This window comes from Bos indicus x Bos taurus, chromosome 13 (genome assembly GCF_003369695.1).
Source record: "Bos indicus x Bos taurus breed Angus x Brahman F1 hybrid chromosome 13, Bos_hybrid_MaternalHap_v2.0, whole genome shotgun sequence".
Taxonomy (NCBI): domain Eukaryota; kingdom Metazoa; phylum Chordata; class Mammalia; order Artiodactyla; family Bovidae; genus Bos; species Bos indicus x Bos taurus.
Genome location: NC_040088.1, coordinates 11,259,776 through 11,284,623, shown reverse-complemented (window position 1 = coordinate 11,284,623; position 24,848 = coordinate 11,259,776). Strand labels below are relative to the sequence as shown.

The following is a 24,848-nucleotide window of genomic DNA, read 5'->3' as shown; positions in this document are numbered from 1 at the left end:
TTATACACAGTTTGATGTTGTTGTTGTTCAGCCCCCAAGTCGTGTCCAACTCTTTGCAACCCCAGGGACTGCAGCATGCCAGGCTTCCCTGTCCTCCACCATTTTATATTAATTGTCATAAATAACAAAGCACAAAGTGAACATCTTTGTAGGCACAGTTTTTGAGCACTTATGCTAGTATCTTAGTAGGCCAGATTCTTGGCGTTTAAATTTCGGGGTCACAGATGTTCCAGTTGATGCATTGCCAAATGTGGTGCATTGCCAAATCACCCTCCAGGCACGTGTAGCGTTTGCGGTCCCTACGAACATCCCTTTCCTCTCTTGCCAGCATAGAATATTCTACTGAGAAATGATACCACTTTATTTTCAGGTGTAGTTCTTGGATTATGAATAGGATGGTCTTCAAAGTTTATTGACTGATTGTGTTTATCCTGTGAATTTCCTATTCACGCATTTGATCTGTTTTCCTGTTGATGGTATATCTTATCCATTTACAAGACCTCCATTGGTTGCAAGTATTTTTCCCAGTTTATCATTTTACTTTGGGATATTCTGCCCCATAAAAGTTGAATGTTTTTATATCATTAATGCATATTACAAACCTCTAGTAGTTAAAATACTGTGATACTAATTCCAAACTAGTGAAAAACAAAAAATTAGACCCAAAATATATGGAAGATAAGGGTTATTTTATAGTAAAAGTGACATTTCAGATTATTGGGGAATGAATGGTATAATTTTGGCTAAAATGTTTTTCACTTGGAAAAACATTTCTATTTTCATGCCACATCTCAAAATGTATTTCAGATGGGTTAAATTTATAAATATTAAAAATCAGACCACAACAGTACTGAAAGAAACGATAAGTGAATGTTTTATAATCTTAGAGTAAAAAAAAACCTTTCTTAGTATGAAACCACAGTAAAGTCATAAAGGGTAAAAATAAGTAGCAACATATAAGTTAACATTTTTGGACATTTAAGAATCACAATCTGATTCTTGGTAAAGAAGTAAAAGAACTGTGGACTTGGATTTAGAAGGATTTAGAAGTTTCCAATTTCATGCCTTCCTTGCAGGGTGGCCCAGCACAGAGTGACTCTTAGCTGTAGTTGCTATATCTGTGTACTGGGGACGATATGAATCTTAGCTGTTGGGAAACTCCAGCGAGGCATACTTGCAGGAGTGCTTGTAAGGTATGAGGCGTGTAACTTACCTGCTGTCAGAGTCTCACTTCCTCAGTCTCGTGAAGGGCAGATGGCAGATTGTTCCTTTCCTGGGTTATCTCGGAAGCAGAACCGTGTCTTGAGAGGCTCTGAGGTGTGGATAAGCAGCCCTGCTTCGTGCTTTGAAATCTCTTAGCTGTTGGAGTCTCAGGCTGTCCTTTAGCCCCGTGTATTTTATCACTTGTCTTTTTCCTTCTCTTACTCTGCTGTAGCCACCCTGACTTTGTTTGAATTCCTTAAGTATGCTAAGCTCTCTCTCACCTTAGGACCTTTACATATCTGCTTCCTCTTCCAGGAATACACTTTCCCAGCTAATCTTACTCATTCACACATCTTAGGAGAAGTCCTGTATTAGTTTTGGGGGTGGGTGTTTAGCCTTAACACTTAGATGAGATCAGATCAGCTCAGTCACTCAGTCGTGTCTGACTCTTTGCGACCCCATGAATCCCAGCACGCCAGGCCTCCCTGTCCATCACCAACTCCTGGAGTTCACTGAGACTCACGTCCATCGAGTCAGTGATGCCATCCAGCCATCTCATCTTCTCCTCTTGCCCCCAATCCCTCCCAGCATCAGAGTCTTTTCCAATGAGTCAGCTCTTCACATGAGGTGGCCAAAGTACTGGAGTTTCAGCTTTAGCATCATTCTTTCCAAAGAAATCCCAGGGCTGATCTCCTTCAGAATGGACTGGTTGGATCTCCTTGCAGTCCAAGGGACTCTCAAGAGTCTTCTCCAGCACCACAGTTCAAAAGCATCAATTCTTCGGCGCTCAGCCTTCTTCACAGTCCAACTCTCACATCCATACATGACCACTGGAAAAACCATAGCCTTGACTAGACGAACCTTTGTTGGCAAAGTCATGTCTCTGCTTTTGAATATGCTATCTAGGTTGGTCATAACTTTCTTCCAAGGAGTAAGTGTCTTTTAATTTCATGGCTGCAGTCACCATCTGTAGTGATTTTGGAGCCCAGAAAAATAAAGTCTGACACTGTTTCCACTGTTTCCCCATCTATTTCCCATGAAGTGATGGGACCAGATGCCATGATCTTTGTTTTCTGAATGTTGAGCTTTAAGCCAGCTTTTTCACTTTCATCAAGAGGCTTTTTAGTTCCTCTTCACTTTCTGCCATAAGGGTGGTGTCATCTGCATATCTGAGGTTATTGATATTTCTCCCGGCAATCTTGATTCCAGCTTGTGCTTCTTCCAGTCCAGCGTTTCTCATGATGTACTCTGCATATAAGTTAAATAAACAGGGTGACAATATACAGCCTTGACGAACTCCTTTTCCTATTTGGAACCAGTCTGTTGTTCCATGTCCAGTTCTAACTGTTGCTTCCTGACCTGCATACAGATTTCTCAAGAGGCAGATCAGGTGATCTGGTATTCCCATCTCTTTCAGAATTTTCCACAGTTTATTGTGCTCCATGCAGTCAAAGGCTTTGGCATAGTCAGTAAAGCAGAAATAGATGTTTTTCTGGAACTCTCTTGCTTTTTCCATGATCCAATGGATGTTGGCAATTTGATCTCTGGTTCCTCTGCCTTTCCTAAAACCAGCTTGAACATCTGGAAGTTCACGGTTCACATATTGCTGAAGCCTGGCTTGGAGAATTTTGAGCATTACTTTACTAGCGTGTGAGATGAGTGCAATTGTGCGGTAGTTTGAGCATTCTTTGGCATTGCCTTTCTTTGGGATTGGAATGAAAACTGATCTTTTCCAGTCCTGTGGCCACTGCTGAGTTTTCCAAATTTGCTGGCATATTGAGTGCAGCACTTTCACAGCATCATCTTTCAGGATTTGGAATAGCTCGACTGGAATTCCATCACCTCCACTAGCTTTGTTCGTAGTGATGCTTTCTAAGGCCCACTTGACTTCACATTCCAGGATGTCTGGCTCTAGGTCAGTGATCACACCATCGTGATTATCTGGGTCATGAAGGTCTTTTTTGTACAGTTCTTCTGTGTATTCTTGCCATCTCTTCTTAATATCTTCTTCTGTTAGGTCCATACCATTTCTGTCCTTTATCGAGCCCATCTTTGCATGAAATGTTCCTTTGGTATCTCTGATTTTCTTGAAGAGATCCCTAGTCTTTCCCATTCTGTTGTTTTCCTCTATTTCTTTGCATTAATCGCTGAAGAAGGCTTTCTTATCTCTTTTTGCTATTCTTTGGAACTCTGCATTCAGATGTTTATATCTTTCCTTTTCTCCTTTGCTTTTCACTTCTCTTCTTTTCACAGCTATTTGTAAGGCTTCCCCAGACAGCCATTTTTCTTTTTTGCATTTCTTTTCCATGGGAATGGTCTTGATCCGTGTCTTCTGTACAATGTCACGAACCTCATTCCATAGTTCATCAGGCACTCTATCTATCAGATCTAGGCCCTTAAATCTATTTCTCACTTCCACTGTGTAGTCATAAGGGATTTGACTTAAGTCATACCTGAATGGTCTAGTGGTTTTCCCTACTTTCTTCAGTTTAAGTCTGAATTTGGCAATAAGGAGTTCATGATCTGAGCCACAGTCAGCTCCTGGTCTTGTTTTTGCTGAGTGTATAGAGCTTCTCCATCTTTGGCTGCAAAGAATATAATCAATCTGATTTTGGTGTTGACCATCTGGTGATGTCCGTGTATAGAGTCTTCTCTTGTGTTGTTGGAAGAGGGTGTTTTTTTATGACCAGTGCATTTTCTTGGCAAAACTCTATTAGTCTTTGCCCTGCTTCATTCCGTATTCCAAGGCCAAATTTGCCTGTTACTCCAGGTGTTTCTTGACTTCCTACTTTTGCATTCCAGTCCCCTATAATGAAAAGGACATCTTTTTTGAGTGTTCTAAAAGGTCTTGTAGGTCTTCATAGAACCGTTCAACTTCAGCTTCTTCAGCGTTACTGGTTGGGGCATAGACTTGGATTACTGTAATATTGAATGGTTTGCCTTGGAAATGAACAGAGATCATTCTGTCGTTTTTGAGATTGCATCCAAGTACTGCATTTCGGACTCTTTTGTTGACCATGATGGCCACTCCATTTCTTCTGAGGGATTCCTGCCCACAGTAGTAGATATAATGGTCATCTGAGTTAAATTCACCCATTCCAGTCCATTTCAATTCGCTAATTCCTAGAATGTCGACATTCACTCTTGCCATCTCTTGTTTGACCACTTCCAATTTGCCTTGATTCATGGACCTAACACTTAAAGTCTCATCAAAATGTCAGTCTGATTGATTTCTTAGTAATAATAAAAGAAATAGAGGCATATAAATAGCTTGACAGTTTTCATCTTATAAGCGACCATTCTCTTTGCTTTCTTAAGAATTATCTCCCTTGAGTGCACTTGGGAAAGTGTGGGAAAGGGTGGGCCCTGACATACACACAACTGTTTCTCCCTTTTCTTCCTCCTTGGCAACTGTTCACTTCCTTCTGCTCCTGCTCTGGAAATCCTGGGCTGTAGCCCCCTTACTGGGATACTGTTAGGTTCGGGGTAGAAGGAAGAGAATGGGCAATGTGGGGCAGGTACCTCTTCTCAACCACGATGAGACATAGAAGTCATAGCTGTAGGTGAGGCTTTACTGAAGGGACAGGGAGAACTGACACAGGAAGGAAATAATTGAAAACTTAAGCTAAAAAGAGTGGTCTAAAAGAAAGAAAAATTAAAATCTTCATAGGCAGCTCTTCCTGGGTATTCCCTCTGCCCGTTCCTCCCACCTCCTGCCCCAGTTTCTAATTATATGCTCTGCTTTTAAGATTCCTGTTTCTCTCCATTCTGAGAACACTTCTTTCAAACAAATACTTTGGAGAGCTCGTTTTTCTTTTTGGCCACATAGCATGCAAGATCCTAGTTCCCCGACCAGGGGTGGAACCCTCACCCCCTGAATTGGAAACGCAGAATTTTTACCACTGGATCACCAGGGAACTCGCTCCATTTTTCTTTCACTGAAACCCTAGCTCCTCCTGCAGGGCCTGGCCTCACCCAGGTGTGCACGCCACCCTTAGCCCCTCAGTCCCACACCTTTTCCAGGAGTACATTGCCCAACTACTGATTCACTCTAGGTACTCACAGTCTTTGCTAGAACAGTGTAGAGTAGAGGGGGTACTCCAAGACTGGTCTGTGTAGAAGTGTCCAACGTGGGATAAATATACGCCTGTATTCGTATAAGCCCTCAGCCGCTCCACACCCCTCCAGTGGCAGACATTCGTACCTGGCGATAACACCAGTCAGGTTTATGAGGGGGAGAAAACTATGTCTGCAACGTGGTTCCCCAGAGCAGGCTCATGTGTAGTTCTGGTTCAGTTCTTAGATGAAGCCTCCTCTTCTTCCACTTCTTCCATAGGGACTACTTTATTTCTTTCTGTTATAATCATTTACGCATACGATTGTACATTTTTCATTTATATTCACATTTCCTAAAATGCTTCATTAAACTTAGAGCTATACTGATTTTGAGGTAATAAACCAAAGCTTATAGAAGATTTTGATCATAACTTTCTCAAGAAACACTGAGATTATCTTCAAAAACTTTGCTATTGAACACCTTGAACGTTTCTTTCTTTCAGGGCTCTCACCTTTGTCTATCCTTTTGGTGCCACGTTGAGTGTCACGAAGCCCGCAGTGGCTGTCCTGTCCACAGGCTCTGTCTGTTTCCCGCTTAACAGGCCCATCCTGGCTTTCTATCACTCGAAGGTACAGCCTTTCTTAGATATGGGTGGGTATGTAATTTTTATTACTGAAATTGTGAACACTACTGTTTCTATAGGGGTTTCATATACTGTCTGTCTCTTTTTTGGGGGGGTGGGTCGGGGGAGCGCTGCACCACTATGCAGGATCTGAGTTCCCCAACCAGAGATTGAACCCGGGTCCCTTGCAGTAGAGTCCTAACTCTGGTCCACCGGGAAATGCCTATATTTTCTCATTGGTCTTCACAATAGTCCTGTGAAGTAGAATTGCACTGAATTACATTTTACTTATGGGGAAACAGTGGTCATTTTTGGAGTCAAGACCTAAACGTAGCTCTTATTATAAATCCAAAGCTTTTCCAGTGCAGCATGAGGCTGCGTGTAGTACAGCTGCCTCTGACCAGCTCTCACCCTCACTGTAAGAGAATCCATTTAGAGGAAGGTTGATTAAGCAAACTGCACCACAGAATTGTGCTGCTTGTATTTTAGTGCATCCCAGGAAAACATTCCAGGAGACTCATCCTGGAATGTTATCATCCTGGAGTACATGCAAGATACAGGTTCAGGTGGCTTGAGAGGGCATCATCGTCGTCCTCATCACCCCATGTATCCACTGCCTTTTAATTCATGTCTGTTGAACCCACCTTCATCTGTCTACCAAGACGTGGAATTCACCAGTGACCTCCCAGTTTTTGTCCAGAGACCCACATGTCTGTAGTTTAGCAGGATCCTATTTTTCTTTATGGGACCTAGGTATTACTTTTCCTTCTCATATTTAAAATTTCTGACATCATTTTATTAGGAAGTAAATAAATGTCTATACTGTGCTTGAAAGATGATGTTTAGACAAAATTGGTATAGCTATTATGGCAGTTTAGTCTCCTAAGCAGAGAGAAATATTGTTTTAGAATTAAAGTGTTATTAAATGATTCAAGATGCAGAAATGACTAGTTTACATGAAATGTCTATTCAGAGACACAAAAGTCATGAGACACCATCTTAAGGGGCCCCTGGTATTGTATGTAATACCAGAGCTTTGATTGTTTTTAACTAGGCACAGAGATGTTACCTGGCTTAATCAGTGGACTTTATGGAGCATCTGGTGGGTATACTGTTCTGTGCTAAGTGTGGCGTTTCCTCTGGAACTCATGAGATTATCATCTGTTCATTGCCTAGCTATTTAAAGCCCATTTTCTCCTCCTAATAGGCTTTCAGTCCTGCCTTGTAAACAGTCTTTCAGAGAGGTTGCTGCCTGTCACTCTTGTTGGTGAGATGAGGCAGTGATCTCAGGGAGGAGCTCCACCTGGACCCATGAGCAAGGTCAGGCCAGCACTGGAGGGTTCTGCCTGCTTGCCCAGGGCCGTTGCCTTCTCTGGGCTCATCACAAGACTTTCTAGGTCTTCAGTTTACTGGGACAGACTCATTAACACTGAGGGAGCAAATGGTCCTTGAGTAAACATATGCCTATTTAATTGGAACAAGTTATAGACAGATGCTGGAAAAGGCCACTGAAGACAATGGTATAATCTGTCAGGACAGAATAAAAGGATTAAAGAACAATCTACAGTCTATTTGAAATAAATGAAGTAGGGAAAAGAAAATACAGTCGACCCATGAACAGTGTGGGGGTTAGAGGTGCCGGTCGTCTGCATGGTGGAAAATCGTGTGTAATAGAGCCAGGCCTCCATCTGTGCAGTCTGCTTCTGTGAATTCAATCGACCGTGGACTGTGTTGTACAATAGTATTCACTGTTGAAAAAGTTCACTTGTAAGTGAAACCATGCAGTTGAAACCCATGTTCATTCAAAGGTCAACTGTATATTAAGGAAAAGATAAATCTGTGAATAGAGGTTTATGTATTGACTTAGCCTGTGGGGATTCAAATCACAACCCAGTTCATCCAGTCATTTCCCCATTCTTTTTCTAGAATTCCACCCAGTTAATTTCCTATTCTCAGTAACCGATCTGTTTGCAGTGGTTATGGTGTAGAAATCATTTTATTTTTCTTATGAAGCATTTGCTTTTCATGTGGGACCTTTCAGAGTTTGTTTTGCAAATTTTGTTTTATTTGCAGAATTTGTATATTTGTCTCCCAACATCTGTGGCTTAGGTGTCATTCTTTTTCAGTACCATTACAACTGTGTCTTCCTTGTATGTGACTTTGCTAGAAAGTCTGATTTCATTTTGTATTTTTAATTCTGTACTCTTTTTTTCTTATGACAAAATAATATATACTCGGTAATTTAAAATACAGCTATGGAAGGATTTCCCTGGTGGTTCAGTGGTTAAGAATCTGCCTTCCAGTGCAAGGGATGTGGGTGTGATCCCTGGTGAGGGAACTAAGATCCCACATGCTGTGGGGCAATGAAGCCCGCCTGATCCAGAGCTCATGCGCCACACGGAAGACTGAGCGCAGCCACAAAATACACACAGAGATGGAGGGAAAACATGCTGCTCTCGCACTGTTCTGAGGCGGGCCAGGTGGACATCGTGGTCATTTTCTCCTGCTTCTGCTGGTGCTGCATTTTTGTTTGCCTCACAGGCTTTAAACTCTCTACAATTGATGGTATACTTTTTTTTTTTAACCTAATGTTGTGGCAGATGCATTTTTCCAAGTTAGTGAAAATGCTTTCTAATATATAACTTAACAACTGGGAGGTTCCATTGTTCTTAACCGTATTTCTGGGTGAATGTTTGGATTTATTTCTGATCTTCTGTAACTATTACTGTAGAGGTGTGCAGAGTGTCTGCTGTATTTTATACTGCGTTGCTGCTTTTGTTGGCAGTTTCAGCACCGTGTCAGAGACTGTCACTGAAACCTGACCAATAGTTTACAGTCACTTTTTCTTACTTATTAATCTTATAAGGAAAAGTACTTTGTTTTTTGTTTAAATTACTAATCTTAAAGTTTTTTATTATTAGCTAGTCATTTCTTTTGTGAATTTTTCATGCTTGTGGGTTAGTTTTCTGTCTCTTAAACACTTTTTATGGTACTCCTAAAATGTCTAAATCTTTACAGATTGTTTTTCAATTTGTTTTTTTTATTTCCCTTTAAGATTATGATTTTCATTTATAATTTCACTAACTGGGAAAATACTGTCGAACAAATTTACATTACTTTCTGTTTAAGTCAGATAGAAGGGTACAGAAGCGTCTAAATTGAGAGGCAGGTTGGAATTTAGTTGTTGTCATAATTGACATTTCTAGACCATTAAAATACCCATGTAAACTGACACATGTTGGTGTAGAAGACATTTGCTCATGTGATTGTGAGGATAAGTGTTTGGTGACTAGGATGCGCGTGGTCCATTTGGGATCTGAATCACTGACCCTGCTTTGTCATCAGCAGAACCAAGGTGGGAAGCTGGCAGTGCTTGGCTCATGTCACATGTTCAGTGACCAATATTTGGATAAAGAAGAGAACAGCAAAATCATGGTAAGCTCTTTTCTTTTGTCATATTAATGAATATTGTACACGATTTTCATGTCATTTAAAAAATGTACTGCTGAGTTCATCTATTCATTTAAAACCAGCTCTTCAGAGCCCATTCTGTTCCAGGCACTAAGGACACGAAGGTGAGTCAGGCACAGTCTCTGCTCTGCACAAGTGCACAGGACATTGAGGGAGACTGAGAGATGAGGGAGGTCAGTGCAGAGGGATGCGGCGCGTGTCTCCAAACTTGCTGCCCGGGCTGGGAGCCTCCCTGGGGAAGCAGGGAGGAGCAAGCCCATCCAGGGCCTCGTGCGTGGAGCCTTGGAACTCAAACTCTCTTTGAAAAGCCACGGCGAGCCCTTGTAGAGAGTCCAGCAGCTTTGGGCATAGTCAGGTCTTTGGGTGTGGAAGAGGGAAGGGAGAGGGAAACATATGGGCAAGGAGGGGCAAGGACGTGAATGAAGGCAGGGAAGGGGTGAGTGGGGGAGGCACTGGCCAGCACGAGGAGACTGTGATGGGACTGGCTGCTGACTGAGGTGGGAAATGAAGGAAAGGCATGGCAAGTGTGAGGGGAACATGCCCTGGGAAGGATGGCAGGGTGCTGGCCAGAGCTGGACTTTGGCGTGATGCTGGTGGCTCTCTGACCAGAGGGAGAAGATGTTCCTTCAGCCTTAAGGATTGTTGTTGTGTTGAGAGATTGATTGAAGATCTTGTTTTTATAGAATCCACATGAAGTTCCATTGTCTTTAGTCACATTCTGGGACATCTTGCTGTATTCTACTTTTTAAGTCCAGACTGTCATCAGCACATTATACAGGGATTGTTTCAGAATTGTGAACACATTTTAATAGATTTGGGCTTGTGGTTAAAGGCTTGAGTGCCCAAAGATAAATGGTAAATTTCTAACAATAAAAATGGCACTAGAGTGAGAAAGACTTTCAAGTTTTTATATGATTTCACCAAGACAGGGGCGACTGCCCTTTTTCAAATCACTGCTGTATAGTCTCTTTCCTGCCATCATTTTTCTTGATTGATTAAATTCTCTAGTCCTGCCTACAGCTTTCTCAAATACACAGTGTGTAAGTCTGTGTTTTTTTTTTTTAATTTAGGATGTTGTTTTCCGGTGGCTCACAACAGAAGACATCCACCTAAACCAGATTGACGCCGAGGACCCAGAGGTAGGAGGCGGTAAATTACTTAACAACTTTGAAATGAAAAATGGGTCCAGCTTCTCAGCACCACTTCTAAGAGTTCCAAAAACCTATCTATCTCTTACCTTATCTGTAAGACAGATAGCAAGAAATGATGCTTTTTGGCAAGACGAAGCCTATGCTGTTAAAAAAAAAATCAGTAAATTATTAGTCATAGAATTCAGTGGGGTGGGAGCCTCTGTCTGTATATGTAGTAACTGGAACTTAATATATGCTCTCTGGCTGAAACTTTCAGAATCAGTATCTGTAGAGAAATACGTCTTCAAAACTATGAAGGATATAAAAGTACTTTTTCATAAAGAAACAAAGATCATCAGAATTTAAGTTTTAAGCTCCAATTTGGTTGCCTTTAGGAAGAACAATCCTAAAGGCATTATGATAATACTTCATCAGACATGGGAGAGTGGAAAGACCACTTCCCTAGTAGTCTGGTGGCTAAGACTCTGTGCTCCTATCGCAGGGGGCCTGGGTTCAGTCCACAGTCAGGGAACTAGATCCCACACGCCGCAAATGAAGTTTCCTCGTGTGGAACTAAGACCCAGTGGAGCCAAATAAATATTAAAAAAATAAATAAATAAAAGGCCAGCTCTGGACTGGGAACCAGTAACTGCATTCTCGGTCCCACTCCACCATGAGCCTTGAAACCTTAAGTGGGTTATTTCTGACCTTTTTTCATCTTCATTTTCTCATTAGTTTTGGGGCTACCAGTACCTTTCTCACAGGGTAATTATGAGAATCATAATAATAAGTGAATCAACATAAATTTACTTGTTAAACTGAAGTGTATAAAAGGGCTATACATCTATCAAGACTGTTTTAAAAACCTCTTGTATTGGTTATATATTAATACCAGGCCCTATATATCATATACGTCCACATAAATCATTGTTTAAACCGCACTACAGCCCTGGCAAGTAGATGGTCTTATTCTCTTTTTATCAATGAAACTGAAATTCTGCAAGACTGTAATATGCCCAAAGAGCCAGCCAACAGTTACAGAGCCAGGAACCAAACCCAGGGCTGCTGACTCAAAAGTCTACTCCTTCTTCATTTACCTCTGTGTTTCCTAACTGCTGACCTGTCAGGAAAATGATTTTTTGGCTATGGGTAGCACAAGGTAACTGGAGAAGGCAATGGCACCCCACTCCAGTACTCTTGCCTGGAAAATCCCATGGATGGGGGAGCCTGGTGGGCTGTAGTCCATGGGGTCACTGGGAGTCGGACACGACTGAGCGACTTCACTTTCACTTTTCTCTTTCGTGCATCAGAGAAGGAAGTGGCGACCCACTCCAGTGTTCTTGCCTGGAGAATCCCAGGGATGGGGGAGCCTGGTGGGCTGCCGTCTATGGGGTCGCACAGGGTCGGACACGACTGAAGCGACTTGGCAGGCAGCACAAGGTAGCCAGAGACCATCACCGATGGCCTGTGCCCTTGGCTGAGGACTGATTTGGCTGGGAAACCTCGGGCTGACTCAGGTTCGGAAACATGAGAGCCTCACATCTAAAATATCGCTTCAGATGGAAACATGAAGTGTGGGGCTGTTGTGCTTAAATTTCTCCTTAAAAGTAATGTAAGCCCCAAAACCAAAGAATTGGGGTAAAGCCAACCAGGAATTGGCTTTTCAGGTTTCAGAGGACCCAGCTCTGAGTGGATGATGTGTTTGGCAGCCGCCAGCCCTAGTTAGAGTGTTGTGTGCCGAGGGAAGCAGTGCTAAGAGGTGTTGTGTCTGCTCCAGTTCCGTGTGGCCGCCTTGCTCTTGCTCAGTTTCTGTCAGTCCTGTTTTCTAACCGAGGAAACGGAAGTGAGTAAAGTCTTCAAGGTTCCCACTTAGATTAATCCCTGGCCGAGCCATTGTTCCTGGGTTGGGAGATCCCCTGGAGAAGGGAATGGCTACCCACTCCAGTATGCTTGCCTGGAGAATCCCATGGACAGAGGAGCCTGGTGGGCTACAGTCCATGGAGTCACAGAGTCAGACACGACCGAGTGACTAACACGTACTTAAGCCATTGTTAGTACCTGCTTCAGTCTGATTTCAGAGCCTGTGCCTTTCTGCTGTTCTGTTCTTCTCTCTCTACCGTGTGAGACACTGGGCTGGTTCCAAAGCAAAGCCTCAGTACAAAGCCAGAGGAGGGGAGTGTTGTTAAGGCCTTCTTAGCTCTAAAACGGTGCAGTTTCACATACCTTCCAGGTGGGAGACCTGGTGGAAAATGTCCTTTGTCTTGTAAGGCTTTGAAAAGTAAGACACTGAATCCAGTAACATGACACAGTGAGAAATACTGAAAATCTTCCAGGTGGCGCTAGTGGTAAAGAACTCGCGGGCCATCGGAAACATGGGTTCAATCCCTGGGAAGATCCCTGGAAGAGGGCACAGCACCCCACTCCAGTATTCTTGCCTGGAGAATCCCATGGCCAGAGGAGCCTGGCGGGCTGAGGTCCGTGGGGCTGTAGAGTGGGACGCCACTGAGCACCCTCTGGGGCGGCGTGGCCCGCATTCCTCCCTGTGCTGGGCACGCGTCTGTGTCCTGCTCTTGCCTTCATCTCTTCCCTGGTAGAGGGTTGAAGCCTCTGCATCGGCCAGATCAGGCCAGGAAGCACATTTATTTGTTGATGCTTCCCCTTGTTTCTGGTCTAAAAAGTTTAAGGATTGGGGAAGTTTATGATGCTTGGGATATAGAAAAAAGTGCTCCTGTTTGACTCAGAGTCTCACTGACATCAAGCTCAGACACCTCTCCCCAAGCGCTGGCAGTGGAGAATGTGTAGCCGTTTGTTGTGAGTTCAGAGAGCAGTTTTTCAAACTGTTACCAAGTTAGCCTTGTTAGAAGTCCAGGTTAAACGCAGTTCAAAGGGAAATTAGGAACACACAAACTTCCGGTTGCCAGCATGCATTCATTTAAACTTAAATTTATTGCCTGGCTAGGTAATGTCTTCCCATCATTTGAAATTCAAGAGCAGGCACACTGAAGGCTCTCCCTTCTGCCTTTGCCCAGCCACCTGGTTCTCCTCCCCAGTGACAACAATCTTAGCAGTTACTCATATGTTATTCCAGAGACAGTTTATACAGAGATAAGCAAACGTGTGTGTGTATACTCTCCTTCCCCCTTGTTTTACCAGACGGTCCTATATGTATGCTATGTGTATATACTGCCTAGCACCTCGCTTTTTAAATATTATGTCTGGGAGATTTTTCCATATTGTTCATAAAAAGCTTTCTTTTGATTGTGTTTTGGAAGCTGTACTGTCCATTGTTTGTACTGCGGTGTACTGACTGTGGTATACCTATTGAGGGACATAGGTTTTCCTGGTCTTCTGCTGTAACCAAGGTGTCATCACTGAAGGTTCTCAGCAGGGCTGCAGGCATGTCCGCAGCTAGGCGAGAAGAATTAGGGCCTAGTGTCCAGGGAGGGGTAGTCTGTGCCGGGGTCACACGTGGTTCATATATAGGACAGGAGAGAAAGCAGAGTATACAGCACATACGCTGGTGGCTGGAGAGAAGATAGACTTTGAAATGGGAGCTTGTGGATTTTCTTTTATGGTTGCTTCTGATTTCTCACTGAACTAGAAAATAAGGTCACCAAAATTAAGAAAGGGAAAATCATTTTAGTTGGTGGAAGTAGCAGACAGAACTGCCTAGGAGAATGGGAACAGGGGATGAACTTGAGAATTGGGTTGATGACTGAGCCCTCAAGATCACAAAAAGGAGGAGAGCCATCCAGCAGGGTCACGCATTTCTCCAGCCGTGTCCAGCTGTGTGCGTGCCAGCCTGCATCGTGGATTTCTCCAGCGCTGGCGTTTACCCAGGTGACCTTGGTCCTTCTTTCCACAGAAATGGGCATATTTAAGGTTTGGCTGTCAGTAAGTGTAATCAGCAAGATGTTTTAGCAAGAGAAGAGAAATATTGCAGATTCAGACCTGAGGCGTTGGAGACCAGACAGTAAATCCTAGCCCCTGCTCTGCTGAAAGGAACCGTCTTATCACTTTCAGATTTCCGACTACATGATGCTACCCGACACAGCCGCCCTGTCCGAGCGGCTGAGAGTGTGTCTCCAGGAGGGCGATGAGAACCCACGGGACTTCACCAGCCTCTTCGACCTGTCCCTTTACCAGCTGGATACGACCTCCCTCCCGAAGGTCATCAAGTCAGTACTGTGGCTCTCCACTGCTCTGCACTCCATTCTGAGTGTTCGGTCTGCAAACATGAGCCTGGGGCCAGGAGATAGGGTCACAATAAGTGTGGTGTACAAAACGTGTTCTCAGACCTGTGATGAGGTCAGCCGGGACAGCCGGGGGATTGGGGCGGGACTTGATGCAGAGGAAACTGCCTGCAGTTATCAGCCTCTGCTGTGTTCCAGGCTCTGTATCAGGCATTTAGAGGAACCAGCTTGGCCTGCTTTGCCCGAGACTTTCCTGGTCTTAGGACAGAGAGCCCCACGTCCCAGGGACCCACTCAGTGAATCAAGATGGTTAGTCATCCTGTAAGCACACCGCGTTGTGCCTTCTTTTAATGCTTTCGGTGGTCCTCTGAGTTACCTGCCTCATTTTTGGTCGAGGAGTCTGAGGTTTCTTGGGGAAGGATTCTCCCACATTGGGAGCAGGGATTTCAAGCCAGGCCCGAGTGACCTTCAGGCCAGTGCTGGACCCCATATCATTGCCTGTGCTGTTGTTTTTTGCCTTCTCTGTTGGATCCCTAAGGACAGAGGCAGAGACTAACGTTTTTGAGCATCTTGGGCCTGGCACAGGATCTATCAATACATCTCTAATAATAAACCAAAGGCTGAAGGCACAGCTACAGATGCCTGTCTAATGTCCTGTCCCCTGTACTTAGGTACAAGGTCACCAAGTACTTCTAGAGCTCCGACTGTGCTGAACATTGTACCTCAAGTGTAGGGTTTTATGGAGGAGACGGACAGAAGCTGTGATGCAGGGTTATCTGCTAAGTCGCTTCAGTCATGTGCGACTCTGTGCAACCCCATAGACGGCAGCCCACCAGGCTCCCCCGTCCCTGGAATTCTCCAGGCAAGAACACTGGAGTGGGTTGCCATTTCCTTCTCCAATCCATGAAAGTGAAAAGTGAAAGTGAAGTTGCTCAGTCATATCGGACTCTTAGCAACCCCATACACGGCAGCCTACCAGGCTCCTCTGCCCATGGGATTTTCCAGGCAAGAGTACTGGAGTGGGTTGCTGTCATGCAAGTGTATGTTCCTCGGTTCTTTGTCTCCTCACAACAAAGATTTGGAGCGACGGACATTAAAGCCCTAGGTGCGTCACAGCTCTTGGGTCTTGGACAAACCGTGCTACAGCTCTTAGGCAAATCAGTGTTACAGCTCCATTTTTATTTATAAGATAGCAGGAGAATCCAAGACTTGAAGAGAAGAGAGTGGAGGAGTGCGTGGGGAGGGAGAAAGAGAGAGAGAGAGAGAGAGAGAGAGCTCGCGCATGCACATGGAAGAGAGAGTCCGAGAGAAAGTGCTTTGGCTCCTCCTTTTATATGTTTTTTCCTCCACCTGGGCCTGCCCTATGCAAATTGGGCTTAGCCAGGAGTGCTGTTTGTTCTGCCTGAAGTTTTCACTCTGGTCCTCGGACCTTCCTTTGACCTTCCTTGTCTTTTAGCCACCACCATTTTGGACTCCTTTTCCCTAGTCTACCTACCTAACATTCCCCCCTCAAGAGATGGGAGGCCCAATTCTTTGGGAATAGGGGCGTTGAGGTCTTTCTGGCTACTTCCTGCTGAACTGGGGTGGCGAGGGGTATTGGGCCTCCCCATCTTGCTATAGTCTCAATCCTCAGAGTCCTTATAGCAGTGTCCAAGGGTGTGTGATATTTTCCGTGGTCAGCTGTAGTCTTATATCTTTGTTGAACTGGCACTGCATGTTGTAGCTGGTTGACCTGGGCAGAGACAAAACAGGTTAGACAATGGACAGTACATGGAATAATCATAGGCATCATCAATATAGCACAACAAGGACTAGTAGGGACATTGGTCAATTTTAAACTCACATCGCCAGGATAGCTCAAGTCCCTCCTTGTTCAGAGATCAGAAGATCTATCTCCTGTCTTGGAGTACATTCTCTGTCAAGCTGTGTTGGCTCCTTAGAGTTATCCTGAGAAATCTTATCCCCAGAAACCAGATTTCGAGGGTCTTCATTAGAATGGCACTCACTGGTAGTTCTGAATAGGTATTTGAGATCTCCCAGGGGCTCACAGGTGTATCGAGTGTCCTCTTCTGTTTTCTTCTACAGCTTGACTCGTGAGTAGTGAATCCAGGAGTCATGTCCTGGTACCTTGACTGCTGTGGGGGTAGAAAGTATTACAGGGTAGGGGCCCTTCCATGTGGGTTGGAGTTGAGCCTTTGGGGACCCATCTTTCCAGACTTTAATTAGGACTTGAGTTCCTGGAGCGTATAGTGGTGACTCTTTAGAATCTTTTGGGTCCTGGTTCATACCCCACAAGCGTATATCCTGTTGGAATTGCCCAATGGCTATGGTATAAGACTGGAGGGTCTAAACCTCTGGATCTAGGAAGAGGTCATTGACATAAACAAAAGGTCTCCCATATAGCATCTCATAAGGACTAAGACCAACCTGTTCCTTAGGGGCAATGCAGGTGCAGAGGAGAGCTATTGGTAAAGCCTCCTTCCATCCCAGGGAGGTCCCCTGGGTTATCTTTTTTACTGCTGATTTTAAGAATTGATTGGCTTTATACTTTTCCTGAAGATTGAGGCCTCCAGGCACAATGGAGATAATAAGTAATGCCCAATGCTTTCGAGACTCCTCGGGTGACCTTAGAAGTAAATGATGTCCCATTGTCACTTTGTAATGACCTGGGCAGCCTCAGCCTTCTTGGTCCCTGTGGGAAAGCCTTCAATCCATCCTGTGAATGTATCTATCATAACTAATAGGTATTTATACCCTTGAGAAACTGGCATCTGGGTGAAGTTCATCTGCAAGTCCTCTCCTGGGTAGGCCCCATGTCGTTGGACGGGCTGGGCCAACTGGGGTCTTCGAGCTCCTTGCGGGTTGTTTAATAGGCAAGTGGGACAAGAGGAGACAACCTGTCTTATAGTTGTTTGGAGGCCTGTTCCTCTGAAGGACCTTTCTAGTAATCTTTGGAGGGCCTTTTCTCCTAAATGAGTAGTGGCATGTAAGGAGTTAACCAACTTCCATTGGAGGTTTCCAGGCAGAAAAAGGAGTCCTTCCTTTTGGAACCATCCCATATGATCTTCTTGAAAGCTGTCACTCTTAGCTTTAAGAGTCTTACCTTCAGTATATGAAGGAGTTTCTGGCAAATTAGTCTGTGGAACTAAGGTGGAAATCCCTATTAGGTTATGGTTCTCTAATGCTGCTGTCCTAGCTGCCTGATCAGCTGCTTGGTTCCCTCGTGCCACTTCCATGTTCCCTTTTTGGTGTCCTTTACAGTGGGAGACTGAAACCTCAGTGGGCAGGTGGACTGCCTCCAAGAGTCGAAGAATCTGATCACCATATTTGATTGGGGACCCTTGGGTGATCAAGTGGCCCCTTTCTTTCCAAACAGCCGCATGTGCATGTAGCACCAGAAAGGCATACTTGGAGTCAGTGTAAATGGCTATTCTTTTTCCTTTTCCCAGCTCTAAAGCTCGAGTCAGGGCTATGAGCTCAGCTAATTGGGCTGAAGTACCTGGTGGCAGAGGCTTAGCCTCTATGGTCTCAAAATTGGAGATTACTGCATACCTGGCTCTTCTTTTTCCATTCAAGACAAAGCTGCTTCCATCAGTGTACCAGATTTCCTCAGGATTGGTCAGAGGATCTTCTGACAATCCCTCTCGGGGTTTTGTCTAGTGGTCCAAGGTTTCTAGACAAGAGTGAAAGAGGAGAGAGCCCTCAGGGGTAGGGAGGAGGGTGGCCTGGTTAAGAACCTCACAAGGGGATATAGTGAGGCCTGGATTTTCCATCAGCATTACTTGATGTCTGAGGATTCTTTGATCAGACATCCATAAATGGCCTCTCCCATTTAGGAGTTGTTTTACTTGGTGGCTGGTAAAAATAGTTTGACCCAAAGGAGAGTTTTAAAGCATCTTCTATCATGATTGCAATAGCTGCAAGATTTCGAAGGCAGGGGGGCCAACCTTGGGAAGTTGGATCGAGCCTCTTGGATAAGTAAGCTACAGGCTGGGGCTCAGATCCCAACCTTTGAGTTAACACTCCCAAGGCTATTCCCTCTCTTTCATGGACATAAAGTTGGAATGCTTTTTCTGGGTCTGGCAACCTCAAGGCAGGTGCCTGAGTTAAGGCCTGTTTTAGTGTAGCCTCTGCCTCCTTTTGAGGAGTTCCCCACATCAGTGGGATTGAATCATCTCGTCCCTTTAAGCTTTCATATAAACTTTCATATAAGCTTTCAATTAGACCATAGTTGGGTATCCAGATTCCACAATAACCAGTTAGCCCCAGGAAAGCTCGCAATTGTTTTCGAGTCGTGGGGGAGGGCAACTGGAGGATTCCTTGTACCCGATCAGAGGACAGCCTCCTGGACCCGTGTGTAATCTGAATTCCCAGGTAAGTGACCTTTGTCTCGACCATCTGTGCCTTAGTACGGGAGACTTTATATCCCCTTTTTGCCAAGAAGTTTAGAACCTGAATTGCATGTTGTTGGGCGCTTTTCTCATCTTGTGAGCAGATTAGTAGGTCATCTACATATTGTAATATTTTCCCATTAGGTCCCAGGTCCAGATCTAGGAGATCCTGGCTAAGGGCCTGTCCAAACAGGTGGGGGCTATCTCTGAACCCCTGAGGTAATACTGTCCAAGTCATCTGTTGGTGTTTTTCTCCTGGGGCCTCCCACTCAAAAGCAAAAAGGTATTGGGATTCTTTAGCCAGTGGTATGCAAAAAAATGCATCTTTGAGACCCAAGACAGTAAACCACTTGGCACTGGGTGGGATTTCTCCCAAGATTACATAGGGATTGGGTACTGTGGGATGGAGGGGGACTACAGCTTCATTTATAATCTGGAGATCTTGAACCATTCACCAGGTCCCATCTTTTTTCTTTACTGAGAGGATTGGGCTGTTACATGGTGAACTGGTAGGTAGCCTACAAGCAAGGAATTTATTTATTAAAGGCTGTAGTCCCTCCCGAGCCTCTCTTTTGAGAGGATATTGTTTCCAGTCAGGAAACCAAGTGGGATCTCGGAGGACAATGATGGTTCAGCTTGGTGGGCTCGTCCAGGAATCCCCTGATCCCACACTTGGGGGTTAATTTTGTCTTCCCATAGTTTTTGGTCCCTCTCTATTGAAGGTGTAATGGGTTCTTCAGTAGTAGCCAGGAGCTGTAGAGCTCTAGGGGCTGAAAAACTTCCCATCACAAGGGTGGTCCCCAGTTTAGTGAGTATATCTCTTCCCAATAAGGGGGTAGGACACTCAGGGACCACCAAAAACTGGTGGGAAAATATTTGTCCATCCCAGCAACAAAGAAGTGCTCGGGTGAATCTTTTAGTAGTTGCTTTTCCTGTAGCACCCAAAATGGTACAGGTTTGGGAGGAGAAGACTCCGGAGTAGGAGATCAAGACAGAGTAGGTAGCCCCTGTGTCAACCAATAAATTCTCGGACCTACCTGCCACATCCAGTTGCACCCTTGGCTCCAGCCCCGTGATGGTTATCTGTGACAGGTGGGCTGGCGGGAGCAGGCTGCTTCAGTCCTCTTGAAACATCGTGAGGGTAGGCTTGGCGCTTGACCTTGAGGCTCTTGGGTCCCGAGGGCAGAGTGCCGCCCAATGTCCCAGTTGATGGCATTTGTGGCAAGCCGCTCTAGACTTGTCACGGTTTGGACACTCTTTGGCCTAATGCCCCGCCTGTCTACAGATCAGGCATCTGTCTTGTGCCTTGTCCTTCAAGGACTCGGGGTTTGCCATAGGGCTTCTCTGGAGGGCGGCCAGCATCTAGGCATGCCTTGTCTGTTTGTTTCTCTCCTTCTCCTGGGCCTTGGCCTCCTCCTCCTGTTCTCTGTTATAAAAGGTATTGGTGGCTGTCTGGACCATCTCATCTAAGAGGCAGCAGGGTCCTGCTGTTGTAGCTGCTGTAACTTAATTCTGATATCTAATGCACATTGGGACAGGAATTTGTCCTTTAAAATCACCCGTCCCTCATAAGAGTCTAAGTCCAGGTTGGTAAACTTTTGGAGTGCCTCTTTTAGCCTCTCCAGAAAGGCAGTAGGGTTCTCACTGGGCTCCTGAGTTATTGCTGAGACTGGGCAAAGTCCGACAAGTAATAGGCTTCTTTATGTTTCCATGGGTGGACTTCCTTAGGGGTGAAGTCTTTCTAAAGCTTATCCTACCCAGAACTGTTATAACCTGAGAGCCAGGCGTCCCCGGGTCAGGGTGCAGATCCCCAGGCAGACTGAGGTGTGACAGCCTCCTAGAGATCGAATCCCTGGGCAGGTCAAGGCGTGACGGCCTCCCGAGGATTGGGTCCCTGGGCAGGTCGAGGCATGACGACCTCCTGGGACCCCTGGGACTAAAGGATCCCCGAACAGGTTGAGGCGTGACAACCTTTCGAAGACCGATCCCTAGGCAGGTCAAGGTGTGATGACCTCCTGGGACCCCCTGGACTGGAGTTTGGGCGTCCCCAAGATCTCCAGTGTGACCAGTATTGGGTAGGATTAGGGGTTGGATATTATAGAGTATTTCCTTCCCAAGGCCAGCTATTTTCTGGTTGTCTCTCCAGAAGATTGTAGAGGCAACCTTGTGGGTCTGGATGGGGCTCAGGAAAAGAGCATGAAACAGGAGGGAAGGGGCAGAGCACAAACTTTGAAAGAATGACATTAGCACAAGGGAATAATGTAAACCAATTAAAATCAATTGGGTCCAAGATGACAAGTCAAATTCAAGTAAACCCCAATCTATAAGCCAACAGACACACCCAGAGGTGGCAGGACAGCTCCAAGGCACAAGGTCAGAAGAGGGAGGAGTAGGTGGTTCCCCAATGGCTGGGATGATCCTCTCACTCATTAGCATATGAATTCCATCCCCTCACAAAACCTAGCCAGGCCTAATATGGCCCTCGGCAATGGTTCACACCCTGAAGGGTGGCTTCTCTCTGGATCCTAACAAATCTACAATGAATTTTTGCAATGAGACATCAAGAGCCTGAGTTTCGTTAGTTTTGGCCAGGCTTGAGTCCCGGGAGAGAGCTGAAGGACAGGAGGAAAAAGCAGTGGGAAAAACATGCCAAGGAATCCCCTTCATAGCCCACTGGAAGATTTGCTAAATATCTGACCGGTGCTCAGTTTCATTGGTCTGATCTTTGGCACAGAGAAGAGAAAGGACAGAACCCCCACCGGCTTGTGTAACAGCTACTGGGGCTCAGCAGATAGTGCCCTTGGGACATGCTGAGGAGCAGCCTCTCCAGAGTCCCTCAGTTGTGCCCCTGCCGCCTGCCTGTTTGTGGGAGGTTTGAGGAAACAAGAAACGAGAGATTGTAAAGGTCCCTCCAGCCATAGGAGCAAGGACCTCTTTCCTTAACCGGAGGTCTTCTGAAATCTGAGACTGGGCTGCGTGAGCTTTCTGCTGAGTTCATTTTTCACTGTCCCGGTTTCCAGCACGATGGGCCTTCCCCTGCACTGGGTTTCCTCGCCTTCCGCTTCTAGCGCGGGAGCTTCCCTGAGTTGGGCTCCTGCTGTGCTTGGCCTCTTCTGCGCAGAGGTTGTTTCAGCCAGGTTATATCCGAGTCATGGCACCATAGATGTCACGTGAGCGTATGTTCCTCGGTTCTTTGTCTCCTCACAACAAAGATTTGGAGCTACGGACATTAAAGCCCTCTGCACGTCACAGCTCTTGGGTCTTGGACAAACCATGCTACAGCTCTTAGGCAAATCAGTGTTACAGCTCCATTTTTATTTATAAGATAGCAGGAGAATCCAAGACTTGAAGAGAGTGGAGGAGTGCGTGGGGAGGGAGAAAGAGAGAGAGAGAAAGAGAAAGAGAGAGCTCGCACATGCACACGGGGGAGAGAGTCCGAGAGAAAGCGCTTTGGCTCCTCCTTTTATATATTTTTTCCTCCACCTGGGCTTGCCCTATGCAAATTGGGCTTAGCCAGGAGTGCTGTTTGTTCTGCCTGAAGTTTTCACTCTGGTCCTCGGACCTTCCTTTGACCTTCCTTGTCTTTTAGCCACCGCCATTTTGGACTCCTTTTCCCTAGTCTACCTACCTAACAGTTGCCATTGCCTTCTCCCACAAGGTTATCAAAGTGTGAAACATAAAACTAGAGGCCGTGGCATAATGAGGAAGAGAATTCCATTCTGACTGGGGTCGCCAGGAAGGCTTTAAGAAAGAGGGGCCCTTTGAGCCAGCTGTTGATGATTTCCAAAAACATTTCTTGGTGACCTGAGTCTGCTTGGCCGTCTTCTGGATGCTGCATTTTACGGGGTGAGAGGACTTCAGGAGAGGGTTGGGGGTGCTGGAAGAGAGCCTTCTGCAGGGAGGTCACTATGAGGAAAGGCAGGGTGTGCCCAGGCAAGGAAGCTTATCCTTAGTTGCCGTTTGAACTGCATTTAGCCTTGACTTCTAACAAGTATCATGTTAAGTTTTCTATGTACGTTGCTTTATCACGTAAAATCAGAATGTAGTTCATTCTCCTTGTTGTACACTGTGAGGACACTGAGGCACAGAGAAGTTAAGAGGTTTGCCTAAGGTCACACAGCTAGTTTTCAGTGGGGCCTGAAATTGAATCCAGCCAATCTTAACGCTGAACCCAGGAAGAAATTATCTGGGGATTTGTTAGCATAGATTAGATTGTTTCTCAAAAAGCAAAATAGTCATCCAGTGGTTAAGACTGCTCTTCGACTGCAGAGGGCATGGGTTCAGTCCCTGGTCAGGGAACTAAGATCTCACATGCCATGCGGTGTGACCAAAACTAAAACAAAGAGCAACAACAAAACCCAGCAGCAACGTTCCCAGAGCTGCCCAGGCCTCTCTGGCATCCCTCGCCACCTGCAGCTGACAGCCAGTCAGACATTCTGGCTGCACATCTGGCTCTTTACTTGCTTGGTTTTGAGCTCCAGTGTTTGCTCTCTCACTCAGGGCTTCTCTTTGAAGAAAAGTTTGTCACCCTGCCTCACTAGCTGCTTCCAGTCCAAGCGGCCTCTGCAGTTTTGACCTGCTTTTCTCCTCATCGGGGAGGACTGGGCCGTCATAGCCACTCTTGAGTGTTGAGTGAGGGGTTCACTGGAACCGTCTGCGCATTTAGTGTCTGCAGGGCCCGGCGGTGGATGTTTCAGAGGCCTGGACGGCTCTTTTCATTGTTTGTCTTCCCACCACAGCAGAGGGCAGGCGTTCCTGGTTTATGGTTTCTCTGTGGAGCACATACGTATTTTCATTTGCACGTAACAACTTTTGAATGCAGCTCAAAAGTTGCATTATTCAAAAAGAACAGTTTTTTACTCTTTTTGAGTAACAGTTCTATTAATTGTTAAATATTTATATCAACTGTTGGTATTGCTCTGAGGTGACTTCATTTGTCCTTCTGGTCTTTGTTTTTTTAAGATTATTCCTTTAAAAAAATTTTTAATTGAAGGATGATTGCCTTACAGAATTTTGTGGTTTTCTGTCATACATCAACAAGAATCAGCTGTAGGCACACCCATGTCCCCTCCCTCCTACCTCCCTCCCCATCCCAGCCTTCAGCCTGTCACAGAGCCCCTGTTTGAGTTCCCTGAGTCATACAGCAAACTCCCATTGGCTATCTATTTTACATATGGTAATATAAATGTCTGTGTTACTCTGTCCATACATTTCCCCTTCTCCCTCCTCTCGTACCACGTCCATAGGTCTGTTCTCTTGTCTGTTTCTCCATTGCTTCCCTGAAAATAAATTCATCAGCTATCTCTTTAGATTCCATATATATGCGTCAGTATATGGATATTTATATGTGCGTCAGTATATGGATATTTATATTTCTCTTTCTGACTTACTTCACTCTATATAATAGGCTCTAGTTTCACCCACCTCATTAGAATGGATACAAATGGATTCCTTTGGTCTTAGTTGTGGCACACAAGATCTTTAGTTGCAGGCCTGTGGGATCTAGTTCAGTCACCAGGATGCAACATGGGCCCTCTGCATGAGGAGCTTGGAGTCTCAGACACTGGACCACCAGGGAAGTCCTGATCAGTTTTCTGAATTAGGTTTTGCTTGGTTTTAAGATGAGCTTCTCCACTAATCACACCCGCCACACGCCGCCCCCCGCCCCTGCCCTCCGACCGGTACATGTTGGCTCATTGTAGGAGGAAGATTGGGGCAGGTGGTGAAAGGGAAGACTTAGTGGAACTTGTTTTATTAGTAATACGGGGCTTCAGTCGTCAG

The 24,848-nt window shown here is 45.3% G+C and overlaps 1 protein-coding gene across 6 annotated transcripts in view; it reads left to right on the top strand.

The window, feature by feature from the left end:
- Window positions 1-24,848, top strand: part of IFT52 (intraflagellar transport 52) — a 38,094-nt gene that overhangs the window by 6,430 nt on the left and 6,816 nt on the right. For 3 of the 6 annotated variants that reach the window (XM_027558500.1, XM_027558497.1, XM_027558501.1), the window contains 4 exons: window positions 5,763-5,889; window positions 9,228-9,317; window positions 10,424-10,492; window positions 14,507-14,661. In XM_027558500.1, the coding sequence (XP_027414301.1) occupies window positions 5,763-5,889; window positions 9,228-9,317; window positions 10,424-10,492; window positions 14,507-14,661 (441 nt within the window). The remainder of the gene's footprint in view (window positions 1-5,762; window positions 5,890-9,227; window positions 9,318-10,423; window positions 10,493-14,506; window positions 14,662-24,848) is intronic. The other 3 variants (XM_027558498.1, XM_027558502.1, XM_027558503.1) reach the window with 3 other exon arrangements.